The sequence below is a fragment of the Podarcis bocagei genome, assembly GCF_964188305.1.
Source record: "Podarcis bocagei genome assembly, chromosome: 9".
Lineage (NCBI taxonomy): Eukaryota > Metazoa > Chordata > Lepidosauria > Squamata > Lacertidae > Podarcis > Podarcis bocagei.
Genome location: NC_138134.1, coordinates 39,777,383 through 39,791,656, shown reverse-complemented (window position 1 = coordinate 39,791,656; position 14,274 = coordinate 39,777,383). Strand labels below are relative to the sequence as shown.

General features: G+C 40.4%; 1 protein-coding gene across 2 annotated transcripts in view; it reads left to right on the top strand.

Annotated features, from left to right (window-relative positions):
* FHDC1 (FH2 domain containing 1) overlaps nucleotides 1-14,274 on the top strand; it is a 51,427-nt gene that overhangs the window by 23,146 nt on the left and 14,007 nt on the right. For both annotated transcript variants that reach the window (XM_081208327.1, XM_081208328.1), the window contains exons 3-6: nucleotides 2,986-3,047; nucleotides 3,627-3,729; nucleotides 10,983-11,068; nucleotides 11,157-11,257. In XM_081208327.1, the coding sequence (XP_081064453.1) occupies nucleotides 2,986-3,047; nucleotides 3,627-3,729; nucleotides 10,983-11,068; nucleotides 11,157-11,257 (352 nt within the window). The remainder of the gene's footprint in view (nucleotides 1-2,985; nucleotides 3,048-3,626; nucleotides 3,730-10,982; nucleotides 11,069-11,156; nucleotides 11,258-14,274) is intronic.

Below are 14,274 nucleotides of genomic sequence, written 5' to 3'. Positions count from 1 at the left end.
TGTAATTTTAGTTTATATCAAGTGCTTAATCTTGGTCATCTGTATGACTAAACTTTATATATGACTTCAGGTCAGGAGGCATGAGGTTGCAAAGATGCTCAAGTCTCAGGACTGTAGAGTAATGAAAATGTGGAAATATGCTGGCATGCCTTTTAAGTAAGTGCAGAGCCAAGCCCCAGAATGAGGTGATGGTTGTCAGGAATGCCAAACAGGATTTAGGAGTGATAAAAATGTGGCATTTACATGTAAAAGCACAGATGATAATTGCCATGTGCTGAGCAACACTTTAACAGGTTTTAACTTTTGTCCTTGCTTGTCTTCCTGGATTTTTGAGCACTTCCAAAGGGTGGGTGCTTATTAGTTCCTGAGGCTTCCTGCTAAATACAGTACTTGTTTGAAACATCTGAGGGCAAGTGTTCAAGAAAGCATGTTGCATGAATCAGTAAGCAAAAGGGAGAAATTTGTTGGTAGAGTGTGGAAAAAGTAATGCTTGTTGAACAGAGAGAGCTCTTTTCACCTTGCCTGTTGCATCTTCTTCAGTATCTGACTGCACAGCTCACTAAGAGGGTCTGATAGGTAGATGTTTGCAAAAGAAAGAATATGCCTCAAGTTAGTACCCACCCAAGGAGATGGTGTACTTTTATCTATTTCATGTGGTAACTTCAAAATTGCCCCCTGGGGCTTATGTTTGCCCCTCCCTTTAACATAGTGATCTGGTATCTTTTAACACATCTTATAAAAATTATAAAGGATTCCCTTGCATCTAAATATGGGTTTACCAGTTAGCCAATGAAATTGCTGTTCTAGGGGTCAATGAAAGTACATTCAGGAAAACATTTGAGAACAGATTAGATAGTAGATACAGCTTCTGTAATGACAGTTCAGGCCGTACTATATGCATACGTTTTCACTTAATCATGTACTCCTTGCTTTGGCAAATATTCAGAAGGGGTTGTTCTTTATATAAGACTGGACTTGCACTAGAAACATCTAATTAAAAAAATAAAACTTAGTATTAATGTTTTAGTTACAAACAGCATATTGTAACAAGTGGGGACTATTGTAATGTTTGTACATTCTCAGATAAACACCAACAGTAATTTATCAGGAAACTTAGGGTCTTGTTATCAATAGTTACGGTGTTCAAAATTAGCAAGGTGCCAGGCACATTTTGTACCCGACTATTGCCCACTTGCAACTAAGTGAAGATGCCTGGGCGCCGGAATAGTGCCTGACATCTCCACCATCTGGAGGTACATGCCCAGGGATCAATGGATCTTGGCTATTTTCACTGCTTACTAAGAGTCAGAAACAGTGCAACTTAGTCTGTAACTACTTTCCAGACCATAGAGTGGTTTGGAGGAGAATTCTGATGTCACTTCTGTTATCAGTCAACATTATAGCATTGGAATGACTAACTGATAACTCTGACTTTGCATGAGTCAAACAACTGTATTTTGTGAGTAAAGGTAAAGTGACCCCTGACCATTAGGTCTAGTCACGGACGACTCTGGGGTTGCGGTGCTCATCTTGCTTTATTGGCTGAGGGAGCCGGTGTACAGCTTCCGTGTCATGTGGCCAGCATGACCAAGCCGCTTGTGGCGAACCAGAGCAGTGCACGGAAATGCTGTTCACCTTCCCGCTGGAGCGGTACCTATTTATCTACTTGCACTTCGTGCTTTTGAACTGCTAGGTTGGCAGGAGCAGGGACCGAGCAATGGGAGCTCACCCCATCGTGGGGATTTGAGTACTACCACACAAAAACCACAATTCACATTTTCACCCCTGCTTCAGGGAATTGAACAATATGGTATATTTTTAGTTTTATATTAGCAAGTGTGGTATGCTATGCTATCCTAACAGGAATTTAACTGAGGGCTGCTAGACTAATCACTGTGTATGATGGAGCTATTCTTGTACAAAGACATTATGCTTTTGGGTATCTGCCTTTGCTGGCCGACAGGTGACAGTTGTCATAAAGCAGTTTTCTGCTGCTAATGAACTGCATGGGGGTTAATAGCAGCAATGAAAGCCTAGTTACCAATGTAACGTTTTTACCTAATAACATAAGGTGGCATCATTCCAGGTAATTGTTTCTGGCTATTTAATATTCCAATGTGGAATGTGGTGAAGTACTGTGTCTGGAGTGTGCAAAATGGAAGCCACACACTTATTTGGGCTTTTAGCATTTCAAGACTAGCCACAGATTCAAATGGGTAGGCAGGTATATCAAAAGGAGTCAAGAAAACTTTAGAGGGTTAAGATAGTCTTCAGGTTTCATTTGTATTGTATCTCCCTCCCACCCCCCAGGGTCCTACTCGAGTGTAGGACAGGCTCTGGACAACATTTTCACCTTTGTTTCTTATCATTCATTTGTGCATGTGCAACTATGCACAGCAATGTTGGCTAACCCCTGACTGGGCTACAACTCAGGGTCGTTTGCAGGAGCTGATATAGTAATTATAGTATTAGTGCTAAGGTAAAATGAATTTTAGTTAGCATGAATGTGAAAACCGTGGATCCAATCTATATTTGTTTTTTTTGTCAGATGGATATTAAACAAATAGCATCATAAAGATGCAATGCTATTTTAAAAAAGCTTAAAGTGTATTATTTATGTTCTAAGGCAGCAGTACTTAAAGTCAGCTTCATTTTGTAGAGGTGATGATGTTTGATGTGTAACAGTATGAACTGTTAACAGTATTGTGCTGGATACATGCATTGTAAAGTTTGTATAGGGAAAAAAAGAGAAGTAATTTCTGGTTTACAGATAGTTGGCTCTAATGGCAACTTCTTTCATGGTGCATGAATGTTTACACAGTATTTGGGATTATCTGCATATCACAGAAGAATTATCCTTGCATTTGCTATAGGATAGAACTTTCTTCTGCTTTTCCATGCCAGGAAATGTAAGCAAAGTAATCCAGCATTATTAAAACATTCTGTTTGAACAAGCCTTTTAATGCATCACTCTCTTTTTTTCAGATTAATATTTTGGATGCCAAAAGAAGTATGAATATTGGGATCTTTCTTAAGCAGTTTAAAAAGTAAGATGTTACATGACTATTGCAACTGTCAGACATGGTGATAAAAATATGGTAGAAAATGAGAAATACCTCCCCATAAGTAATATAGCTACAAGCCGAATCTAACTAAAAAATGGGGTACAGATGCGTAAACTTTACTTGTACTGTATTTTCCTTATACATGTGCTATTATTACTGTAAAGTTGAGCAGTCTATAGTTAGATACTTCATTTTCAGTTGAGCTCAGTGTTTCTCTTCAAGGATTCAAACCCATTATAGTTTGAAGATTAATGTTTTATTTTTCTAAAGTCATTTATTTTATGTGTGAAAAAGGCTAAGAGTAAGAATTGTGGGTTGCATTGGCGTTAATGCATTATTGTTCTAGACAGTTCTATTCATTTCAGTGGAACCTGCAATGAGGACACATATGAATACCATGCATGGCCACTGAAAGTTGTATAGCAATGAAGCTGTCATAGCATATGAAGCAAAAACAGCTTGGTTGTGTTCTTGAACATGCAAGAAATCTAATGTTCTATCTTATGGAAATGCAAACTTCCTAGATGAAACTGTATGTCTTTCTTATATTTCCCCACCAAGATCAGTTGAATCCATAATTGAAGATCTCCACTCAGGAAGAAGTGATCTCTATGGTTCTGAGATACTACGTGAACTCATCAAGTTATTGCCAGAAACAGAAGAGGTAAGAGGAGGATTGTGTTGAAAAACTTCTGTAAATTGAACAGGGACTATTAGCTACATGTTCTTGAAGATGAGAAAGATATGTCTTGGGGGGGGGCTATGCATACTGACCAAGATAGTGAGTCAGATCCAGACTTGATCCTGTATGGATGGAAGGGTTTCTTCCATTGGTTCTGGGAGCTAAGATCCCGCAAAAGTTTCTTATTCCATCTGCAGCCCAAGTACCACCTCAAACAATGTTCTAGGGGGTCCCCAAAATTCCCAGGGGCAGTTTTTAAGGGAGCAGTGGTGGCTGTGGAGAATAGGAGGGGTGATAGATAGATAGATAGATAGATAGATAGATAGATAGATAGATAGATAAATAAATAATTCACCCTGCCCCCTTTCTTCAGCAGTGGTGGAACTCTGCTGAACTCAGGTCAGGATTAAACCAAAAATATAATGCTTATCCTGTGACTTGCTGACTAATGTCACAAAACCTGACATTACAGCAGCCTTAAAGCAATGTTAAATTTGAGCAAATGTTGTTTAGGAGTATGCTAAAGCTATATCTTGTAAAGGTGGTGTTATGGAACCATGAGTATACATTAGGGATCTTAATTACTCCTTTCCTGTTGTGCTCTTGAGCATTTTTTTGAAAACATTTTTTGTTACATATTCAGTCTTGCTTAGTGGAAGGATTGTATAAGTGATGAAACAGTGCTGATGGACAAGAAAAGACAACCCTAAGGAGTAGGAAGGCAGTGGCCAGTAACAGAATAGGCCAGGAAAATCTTTCTGGGGGGAAGTGGATTGTGTGGAGGAACTAAAAGGAAGAATGGAAATTTGAAGCGCAGTAATAGAGAAGTTGTTCCAGGCATAAAAGCAGCATGGTTGAGAGAAGGTGTTCTATGTGCTAACAAAAAGAGAGAGAAAATAAATAGATTGTTGGGGACTGGAGAGTAAAAAAGTCCATGTAACTATAAGAACAGAAGTTTGTAGATATTGAGTATTTCATGGAAAACCAACTCTGACATCCAGGACCACCACAGAATGTTCATGTGGAATTGCTCCTTGGAACCTTCATACAGAATCTCTTTTCATATGGAGGACTATGTCATATACTTCCCTGAATATATAAACTGGCTTGCAGATGTTATCATTAAAGGGAAAGGTGGCTTTAGCAGAGACCAGTGTTGAGGCCCAGGATGACCCAGTCATGAAAGAGTGTCCCAACAGTAGATACAAACAGGGGGAAATGACTTCTTTTAGATGGGGGGGGGGGGGAGGAACCAGAAGTTGTAAGACGTCTCCTCCTCCAGCTTGTGTATAAGAAGAGAAGGAAGGAACAAAGATGAACACATGGCAAAAGTTGCATATTTAGGAACAAAGGGAAATAGGTTTCTCTAATGGTGGTTCCAAAGGAATAGGATCTGTGTATGTGTTTGGGGGGGGGTTGGGGGGGGAGGGAAGGTGAGCAATGATTTCTGCATTCAATCTCAGATGCAAGAGAAGGGAGAAACATGTATGTGCACATGTGTGAGCATAGGCCCAAAGTTCTGGGTCTGAAAAGTGTGGAATGTCAAGGGTAGCCTTGGGAGTCTTCTAAGGAAAGTATAGCTGATTCCATGAGCACGTGAGTTCCCAGGAATGAGAAGAGTGACAGTAAGCATTGTTAAAGACAAAGAGCTGCCAAATGAGATGACTTTACATAGATGGACTGGGAAAGAAGAGAGGGTGGTGTGCAAAGCCAAAGGAAGTGAGGGAATAGTAGTATTGCAATTAGGGTTGTGTTCAAGTGTATGCCATATCATGGATGCTTTTGGTAGAACTCAACATCAACATGCTTCGACTTGCACAGTTTTACTGCTACGGTGCAGAAGTAATGAAAATAGTCACACTTTGCAACATTTTGCTGGATTGCAAGCTAGCTCTTTATTGAAGTGTTAGCTTGAAGATCTGAGCAGGCTAAGAAGCTAGCATGTTAATCCCCAACTATTGTTGCACTTTAAAACAAAACAAAATAAATAAAATAAAACAAAACAATAAAAAATTCCTTCCAGTAGCACCTTAGAGACCAACCTAGTTATTGGTATGAGCTTTCATGTGCATGCACACTTCTTCACACGAAAGCTCATACCAATAACTAACTAAGTTGGTCTCTAAGGTGCTACTGGAAGGAATTTTTGTTTTGTTTTGTTTTGTTTCGACTACGACAGACCAGCATGACTAACTACCTGTAACTGTTGCACTTAAGGCAGCATTTTAACTACCCATATACCCGGTGCACTGTGTGCTACAATTCTTTTCCTTCTTCTTCTTCTTTTTTAGGGAAGGAAGAGTGGAAATTTGTTGTTGTTGTTGATTATTTAATCTCTGTACAGCTTAATATATTTTAAATATATATCTTAAGCGGTGTACAGAAAATAGAAACAACAACAGATAACTAAAACAAAATATTACAGAAATACACAGTTACATATAAAAATGTTACATTACTACAAAGTTACTAATATAGAAAAATCAGTATCAGTTGTGTGCTACAATTCTTTAGACATTGTATTTGCTACTGGGTGTATAATAAAAAACATTCTGGCTTTTATTACGAGTTCAGAAAGTAAACAGAGTTCAGAAGGCGGCAGCAGTCACGCTACAGGATCTTCTTGCATAGCTCCCTGAACACATACAGAAGTCCACAAATGCCGTGCCCCTTTCCTAAGTTCTCAGAAGACAGAAGGGCTCAGGATAGGAGTAGAGTCTCATCTCTGACTTCACGCTGTGCTTTGGAGCTGCTCAGAATGTTTCTATAAAGTGTAGCATGGAGACTGGGAAACTTCCCCCTACAAGCTTAGGTTCAGGAAAGAGGCAGGGCCTTTTGAAGCTCAGGAAGTTGAAGATGAGGGCAGGGATGATTGCCAGAGGAAGGACGGACAGTTTCCATGGTGACTAAATTTATGGACTTTCGCTTAGTTTACATTGTTAAAGAATTCAACTTTCATTGATTCAGAGTTGAACAATGTATCACCCTGTTTACAGGTCCCAGCCCTTGAAATATTTCCTTTGCATAGTATTCCCTGCCAAAGTATCTTTCTATCCATCAGTAGCAAATGGCTCATTAGGAAGCAATAGGCTACTGAAGTTCTTCTCTCAAGCAGTTATTCCTTATTGTACCTGCTCAGCTAGAAAGTTCATATTTCTTATTTGTCAGAGGCTTGTGACATTTGGAGCAAAGTGCTTAAGCAATGTTCCAATCGTTGGGTTGTCTTTTAAAAAGATGTACAAAAACTGAAATGCAAATAGGTTGGGGGAAAGAAAAATAGAAATCAAGCGTGAAGATAGAGAATTGGCAAGTGGCTTGTGTTGTGTTGTGTTAAATAATACATCATTTACTTTGTAACATTTTTTCGGGGGGGGGGGGGTATGAAATATTCACACGAGTTGCATTGTTGTATACTCAAAATAACACCAAATCCTGAATGTGCGAAACTGTTTTTGGGCCAAATCTGTACTTAATCGCATAGAAGTACCTTCCCTGTAACAAGATCTTACTGTAGAGTGGTGCCTCGCAAGACGAAAAGAATCCGTTCCGTGATTCTCTTCGTCTAGCGGTTTTTTCGTCTTGCGAAGCAAGCCCATTGACGGATTAGAGTATTAGCGGCTTTTAGCGGCTTATCAGCTTATCGGATCAGCTGATAAGCGGCTTAGCGGCTTAGAAAAAGGGGGGAGGGGAAGGAAAATAACCCCGCAGGAACTCGCAAGACATTTTTGTCTTGCGAAGCAAGCCCATAGGAGATTCATTTTGCGAAGCACCTCCAAAACGGAAAACTCTTTCGTCTAGCGAGTTTTTTGTCTTGCGGGGCACCACTGTATGCAGAAACTATATAGGTAGGACTTGCTTCATTCTTTTTCATTCAGTTGCTGCCCACCTCCCAGGCTGACAACTGATAATATATGTGATGTCCAACTCATAATTCTTATACTAAGGTAATGGGTTCCATTCATCTCTTTGGAAGAGTTCCAATCTCTTAAATGGGTGGTGGACATTGCATATTTTCAAAGACCCCGTTCATAAACCACCCTTGTTTTATAGATTGCCACCAGATAGATTCTGCTCTGCATTTGGATACAGTGGTACCTTGGGTTACATACGCTTCAGGTTACAGACTCCGCTAACCCAGAAATAGTGCTTCAGGTTAAGAACTTTGCTTCAGGATGAGAACAGAAATCATGCTCCGGTGGTGCGGCAGCAGCATGAGGCCCCATTAGCTAAAGTGGTGCTTCAGGTTAAGAACAGTTTCAGTATGGACCTCTGGAATGAATTAAGTACTTAACCCGAGGTACCACTGTATTTGCATTATCTGTTTCCATACCAATGTTCATAGTCTCAGTGGAGGGGAAAATGGCAGGAATCCACACAACCCATGTGAGTGACATCACTGTGTTACTGACTTTGTGAGGGAGCCAGACATTTGAGTCTATAAAAAATAATGGTAATTGAACAAAGGGATGTTCTCCAAGTTTTAAAACAGGCTTGGTCAAACTCCGCCCTCCAGCTGTTTTGGGAATACAGCTCCCACCATCCCTAGCTAACAGGACCAGTGGTCAGGGATGATGGGAATTGTAGTCCCAAAACATCTGGAGGGCCAAGTTTGGCCATGCCTGTTTTAAAACATTTGGATATAGGTAGGGTTTGTTTAAGTAGCTCTTCGGCACATCCCAGATCTAAAAACATTGGGGCTCAGTTTTTGAATGTGTACAATACAGAGGGTCTTTGAACATGTGCAGAATGCTTTTGCCTTCACAATGCCTAATCATACCAATGTATCTCCACCCCACCCCCTTGTCCCGTTACAAATCTGGGATTTAGTTTATGGATCCATACAGTAAGGGGTGCAGCTTCTTGCCATGTTTCTCACTTCTAGTTTTAGAAATCAGAACCAGGTGTGCAAAAGGGTTAGGGTACGATGGGATGATAGAAGCTGTCCACCTCCATTTCTGCCTAAACAAGCCTATTAACTCCACGCCTTATGAAATATGCCTGCCCTGATAAAGCATAGCCAGTTAACGTTGCATTTGTATTTTGCCTACCCTTCTCTTCAGCGTGGGTGCCTTTTTTTAAAAGTACCTTATGAGTACTGAAGCCATCTGTACACCCACAGCTTCCACAATCAGTGTCTATGAAGGATTCAAGGAGCACTAAACAAAAACATAACAGATATTACGATCATTAATTTGCATACTAAGTAGGAGTGCTTCAATTATCTTTGCAGCAAAGCAATTATTAACTTTTTAAAGAGGTTTTTAAAATTCTTACAGGTTTGCTTTAGGTGTTGCAAGTTTAGAAGTATGTAAAAGTTTGATTTTAATTTTTTTAAGTAAACTATTTTCCTCTTCATGTTCTATTAATCTACCCACAAATTGTAAAGTATGTAGGCTCACGTTTTCCAAAAGTAATGTAGATACCATATCCTTGTCTGAGTAAAGGCCAAGAATGTGTGAAATTGTCCCCCTAAAGGAGAAAGGGAGGGAGGGAGGGAGGGAGAAATGAGACACAACTTGTTTTTGATAATTTCCACGGTAATGTGTTGGCAGGCTGTCTCGTGCTGTCTTGTAGCACTCAGTACTATTAACTGCCAGGTGTGTTTGCCTTATGCCAGTTTTGTGACAACATGGAGATTGATCTCGTGGTCCTCTGCATGCCTGATACCTGTCAGACAAAACATTTCAATGATAAGCAGTCAAATGAACACATTTAATGCTTGTGGAAATCTCTGCTTTTCCTAGCAATGCACTTATTCATTGATGCTTTCTGCTGCCCCAAAGCAATATTTTGCATTCAGGCAAAGTCTGAATCGAGCCCATGTTTGAAACAGAGGCGTGTGTGAGTGACAGTTAAATTTGGGGGGGGGATGTACCAGGCTCCTATCATTTTTATATTTCATTACCTGCTGAAAACGTTGGTTTTGCCCAGGTTTTCTAGATAATTAACTGAATTCAGTGTTGTTCGTTTGTTCTGTATTTTATTATTTTATTATTGTTTTAATTTTTTTATTGTACATTGCCATGAGATTTGTTTTGAGCTGATGGCTTAAAAATACTCTTATAAACAAATAAACAGTTGAACAACTCTTTGCCCCCTTGTTAGTTCTAACCACAGAGAGAACTAGGCCATTTTTCTAGAGTCTGGCTTGTTTGACAATTACATTTTCAAAAAAGTATGGTTGAAAGAAGAGCAGGTTTATCGGACACAGTTCAGCCCTGCAGACACACCAGGAGCTATGTAGGAGCAGCTGGGAAGGTTTGCTGTGATACAGTTTCCAGACAAGGACTACTTGCTACACATACACCATGCCTGAGCACACAGCAGCTCAGGGGCTCATAACTCACAATTCCATTTTCCCCTGATAAGGAACAAATGGTGCACCACAGCTCAGCAGTTGGCATGTGGAGAGAGGGACTCTGCAAAGTTCCTGTCATCAGTTGGCAACAGTGTGGGTCCTGGGAAGCCTTTGTCCTGCCTTTCCTTTATGAAGTGCAGGCATAGGCAAACTTGGCCCTCCAGATGTTTTGGGACTACAACTCCCATCATCCCTGACCACTGGTCCCGTTAGCTAGGGATGATGGGAGTTGTAGTCCCAAAACATCTGGAGGGCCAAGTTTGCCTATGCCTGGTGAAGTGCCTTGCTATGAAAGCTAGTATAAAAACATTTAAATAAATAAATGTGGGGGCAAAAGAAAGTGTAAGCTTGTTTAAGTAAATGCATTTCAGGCATGGTAGCATACTTCCTAGATGTATGCTATCAAGCTTTGCCAAAAAGAAAGCAAGAAACAGAAACAAAAAACCCAACCCCACCTCTAAATGTTTGTATTAAACAAAGTGTCTTGGGCTTGAACTAGATCTTACAGCAGACAAAGGATCCTTGTTGGAAACAGCAGCCCAGTGTCCTATCTCTCCCCCCAATGAATGTTAGTGGCAGAAAATGAATGTTGTGCTGTGATATCCTGATCCTGCAATAACAGACAGGTGAATCTGGGGAAGAGAAATTTAAAGGACAATGGCAAACCCGATGTTACTTGGTAATATATGCATGGGCATTGCTTTTTGTTGTAGCTATCTGCCATAAGATCTAGTCCTAGCACCAAAAGCAATTTTTAAAATCATGGTGAGCTCTTAAATCTCAGTTCATTCTTTAACATTGGTTTGAGCAGTGACCAGTTTGATTCTTATCAACCTCTTATCAACCTCTTGTCTCTCTCTCTCTATCCCATTCCTAGGTAAAGAAATTAAAGGATTTCAATGGAGACCTATCAAAACTGTGTCAAGCAGATTCTTTTATGTACCTACTAATCCAGGTGCCAAAGTAAGGAAACGCTAAGCCCTTTTCTATTCACTATAAATTCTCTCTCACTTGTATACCAGTTCTAAATCTTAATTTGTTTGTTTTTCAGCTATTCACTGCGACTCGAAGCCATGGTGTTAAAAAAAGATTTCTCCCCATCTTGTACTTCTCTTCAGAAAGACATGACAATTATAAGAATGGCTACAAAGGGTAATTAAACATGCTGCAGCATGCATTAGGCACTTGTTTTTCTTAGCAGGTTAATCAACTTAACTAGAGAGATGAGATCTGGAATTTCAGGTACCTATTAGCTATTTAAAGGAAGCTAGCCAGCTCTGACACATTCCACAAAGGTGCGTGTGTTATCAGTCTGATATGTGTCTCAAAATTCTTAACTTTGATCACAAGGCCACATTATTGAAGTCATTTTCCCACTTGTTTGTACTGATGATACTCCTTTCCTGTATATGAAATATCTTGCAGTATTTTCTCATTTGTGGAGTAGTGGCATCCATTCTGGTAATTTTCAGCTGGGACCCCTCATACAGCCAAAACACATGTCCATTTTTTTCACTTTATATTTCTATGGTTGTAATGCTGTCATTGTGATCCACCTTGAATCAGGTTGTGATCAAATCAGAGACCATGGTTTGATGTTGGTTTACAAATTTCAGCTTGTATTTAACCATGGTTTCTCATCACACCAGATCTTGCATTCCTGGCATAACCCTGGTTCATTTTCATGCCCTGCCCCAGATGCCCACCTGGCTACAGAGCAGTTACAATTAGGCAAAACGAGCCACGGTTACGTGCTCATCTACAAGACTGATCCTGGTTTGTACTGCAAACCACAGTTAAAATAAACCATAGGTTAGTATCCTATATGACTGAAGCCAATAAAGCCTTGAGAAGTTCTCCTTACCATTACTCCAGGCCCTACACTGCATTTCTCATCACCATTTCAGGTAGGCAGGTGTGCGCACTCAGGCTTGAATCTGCTTTTAAGAGCTATAAGGTCATGGATCGCTACCCACTTGCCAAGTGCACAGAGAAGTGTTCTGGCATTAAGGGGTAATGGCTTTATGGTAAGCGCTTGAAAATGAGAAGGGAAGCATCAGCATGGACTTGACTGTACATAGAAAATGTACACTATTTCAATACGTTAAGAATTGCATATAGGTTAATTATTCTGGTTGTTGTTGTTGTTTAGTCATTTAGTCGTGTCCAACTCTTCGTGACCCCATGGACCAGAGCATGCCAGGCACCCCTGTCTTCCACTGCCTTCCACAGTTTGGTCAAACTCATGCTGGTAGCTTCGAGAACACTGTCCAACCATCTCGTCCTCTGTCGTCCCCTTCTCCTTGTGCCCTCAGTCTTTCCCAGCACCAGGGTCTTTTCCAGGGAGACTTCTCTTCTCATGTTGTGGCCAAAGTATTGGAGCCTCAGATTCAGGATCTGTCCTTCCAGTGAGCACTCAGGGCTGATTTCCATCAGAATGGATAGGTTTGATCTTCTTGCAGTCCATGGGACTCTCAAGAGTCTCCTCCAGCACCATAATTCAAAAGCACCAGTTCTTTGGCAATCAGCCTTCTTTATGGTCCAGCTCTAACTTCCATACATCACTACTGGGAAAACCATAGCTTTAGCTATGCAGACCTTTGTCAGCAAGGTGATGTCTCTGCTTTTTAAGATGTTGTCTAGGTTCGTCATTGCTTTTCTTCCAAGAAGAAGGTGTCTTTTAATTTCATGACTGCTGTCACCATCTGCAGTGATCATGGAGCCCAAGAAAGTAAAAACTCTCACTGCCTCCATTTCTTCCCCTTCTATTTGCCAGAAGGTGATGGAACCAGTGGCCATGATCTTAGTTTTTTCGATGTTGAGCTTCAGACCATATTTTGCGCTCTCCTCTTTCACCTTCATTAAAAGGTTCTTTAATTCCTCCTCACTTTCTGCCATCAAGGTTGTGTCATCTGCATATCTGAGGTTGTTGATATTTCTTCCGGCAATCTTAATTCCGGCTTGGGATTCATCCAGTACTATTTCTGATACATTTTATTTCTTGCTGGTCAGTGGTTTAATTGTGGTTTTTTAAAAAAACTATTTTGTAGTGTTTATTATGATGGTTAACTTTCCTAGGCTCTCCCAAGAGGAAGGGTGGGATCTAAGAAAAATAAATCATACTATATTTGTAGCTTTGTTTAAACACTTCATACATCCAAATTAGCATTTTGCAGTTCATGAACTGACCCAGAAACTGCAGCGTTTACTCAAACAGACCATTCTAAGTTCCTGTTTCATTTTCTTGCTTCCTCCCACATACTCCTTATAATGTATGAATTTAATTGTGGCCGGGTACATAAGCATTGGTTACAGGAAAACCTTTGGCCTTTAGGTCACATCTATTGAACAAGAATAACAGTGGCCTCTTTCAGAAATGTGCAAATTAATAAGTTGAGGAATAAAAAGTGCTTGTAGGCTGACAATAATTTGTTGGCTTCCAATGCAGCACACTAGGTTAATCAGTGTATTGAAAGAACTGTGACTCCCCAAGATGATGTTGGACTACATCTCTCATGCTCCCTGACTGTTGACCATGCTAGTTGGGGCTGATGGGAGTTGTAGTCCAGCAACATTTGGAGGGTTACAGGTTAGTTGGCCCTTGCCTGACAGCCTTGGTGATACTCAATAGACAAAACTGCTTGTATATTTTGCCTCTTCAGATTTCTCAGATTACTTGCCCTTCTTTTATTGGTAAGCGAGTGACTGAAAACATTTAATAGTTAGGAATAGAATCATAGAACTGTAGAGCTGGAAGAGACCATGTGAGCCATCTAGCCCCAACCCCTGCAATGCTGTAATCTTTTGCCCAACATGGGTCTCGAACCCACGACCTTGAGATTAAGAGTCTCATGCTCTGCTGACTTAACTATTCCATAAATAATGTCAAGCACCTTATCAGGCTGTAGTGCTGGTTTGTACATTGCTGTTAAGTGAACAGGCAATCTGGTCAGACTCTTTGCAGAGTTGGTTCCAAAATACTCAGTGTGCCAGTCAGCTTGAGGCTTGGCAGTAGGGCTTTGGCTTTTCACTTGCCTTGCTTGGGAACTTTCCTTTAATCGCCCTCCAAAAAAATTAATAATGCCTGGTTTGACTGCAATTTTTCTGGAGCAACAAAATCTTTCTTGGATGCCATTTGAAAACAGCCCATGGATTCAGAACCTTATGTT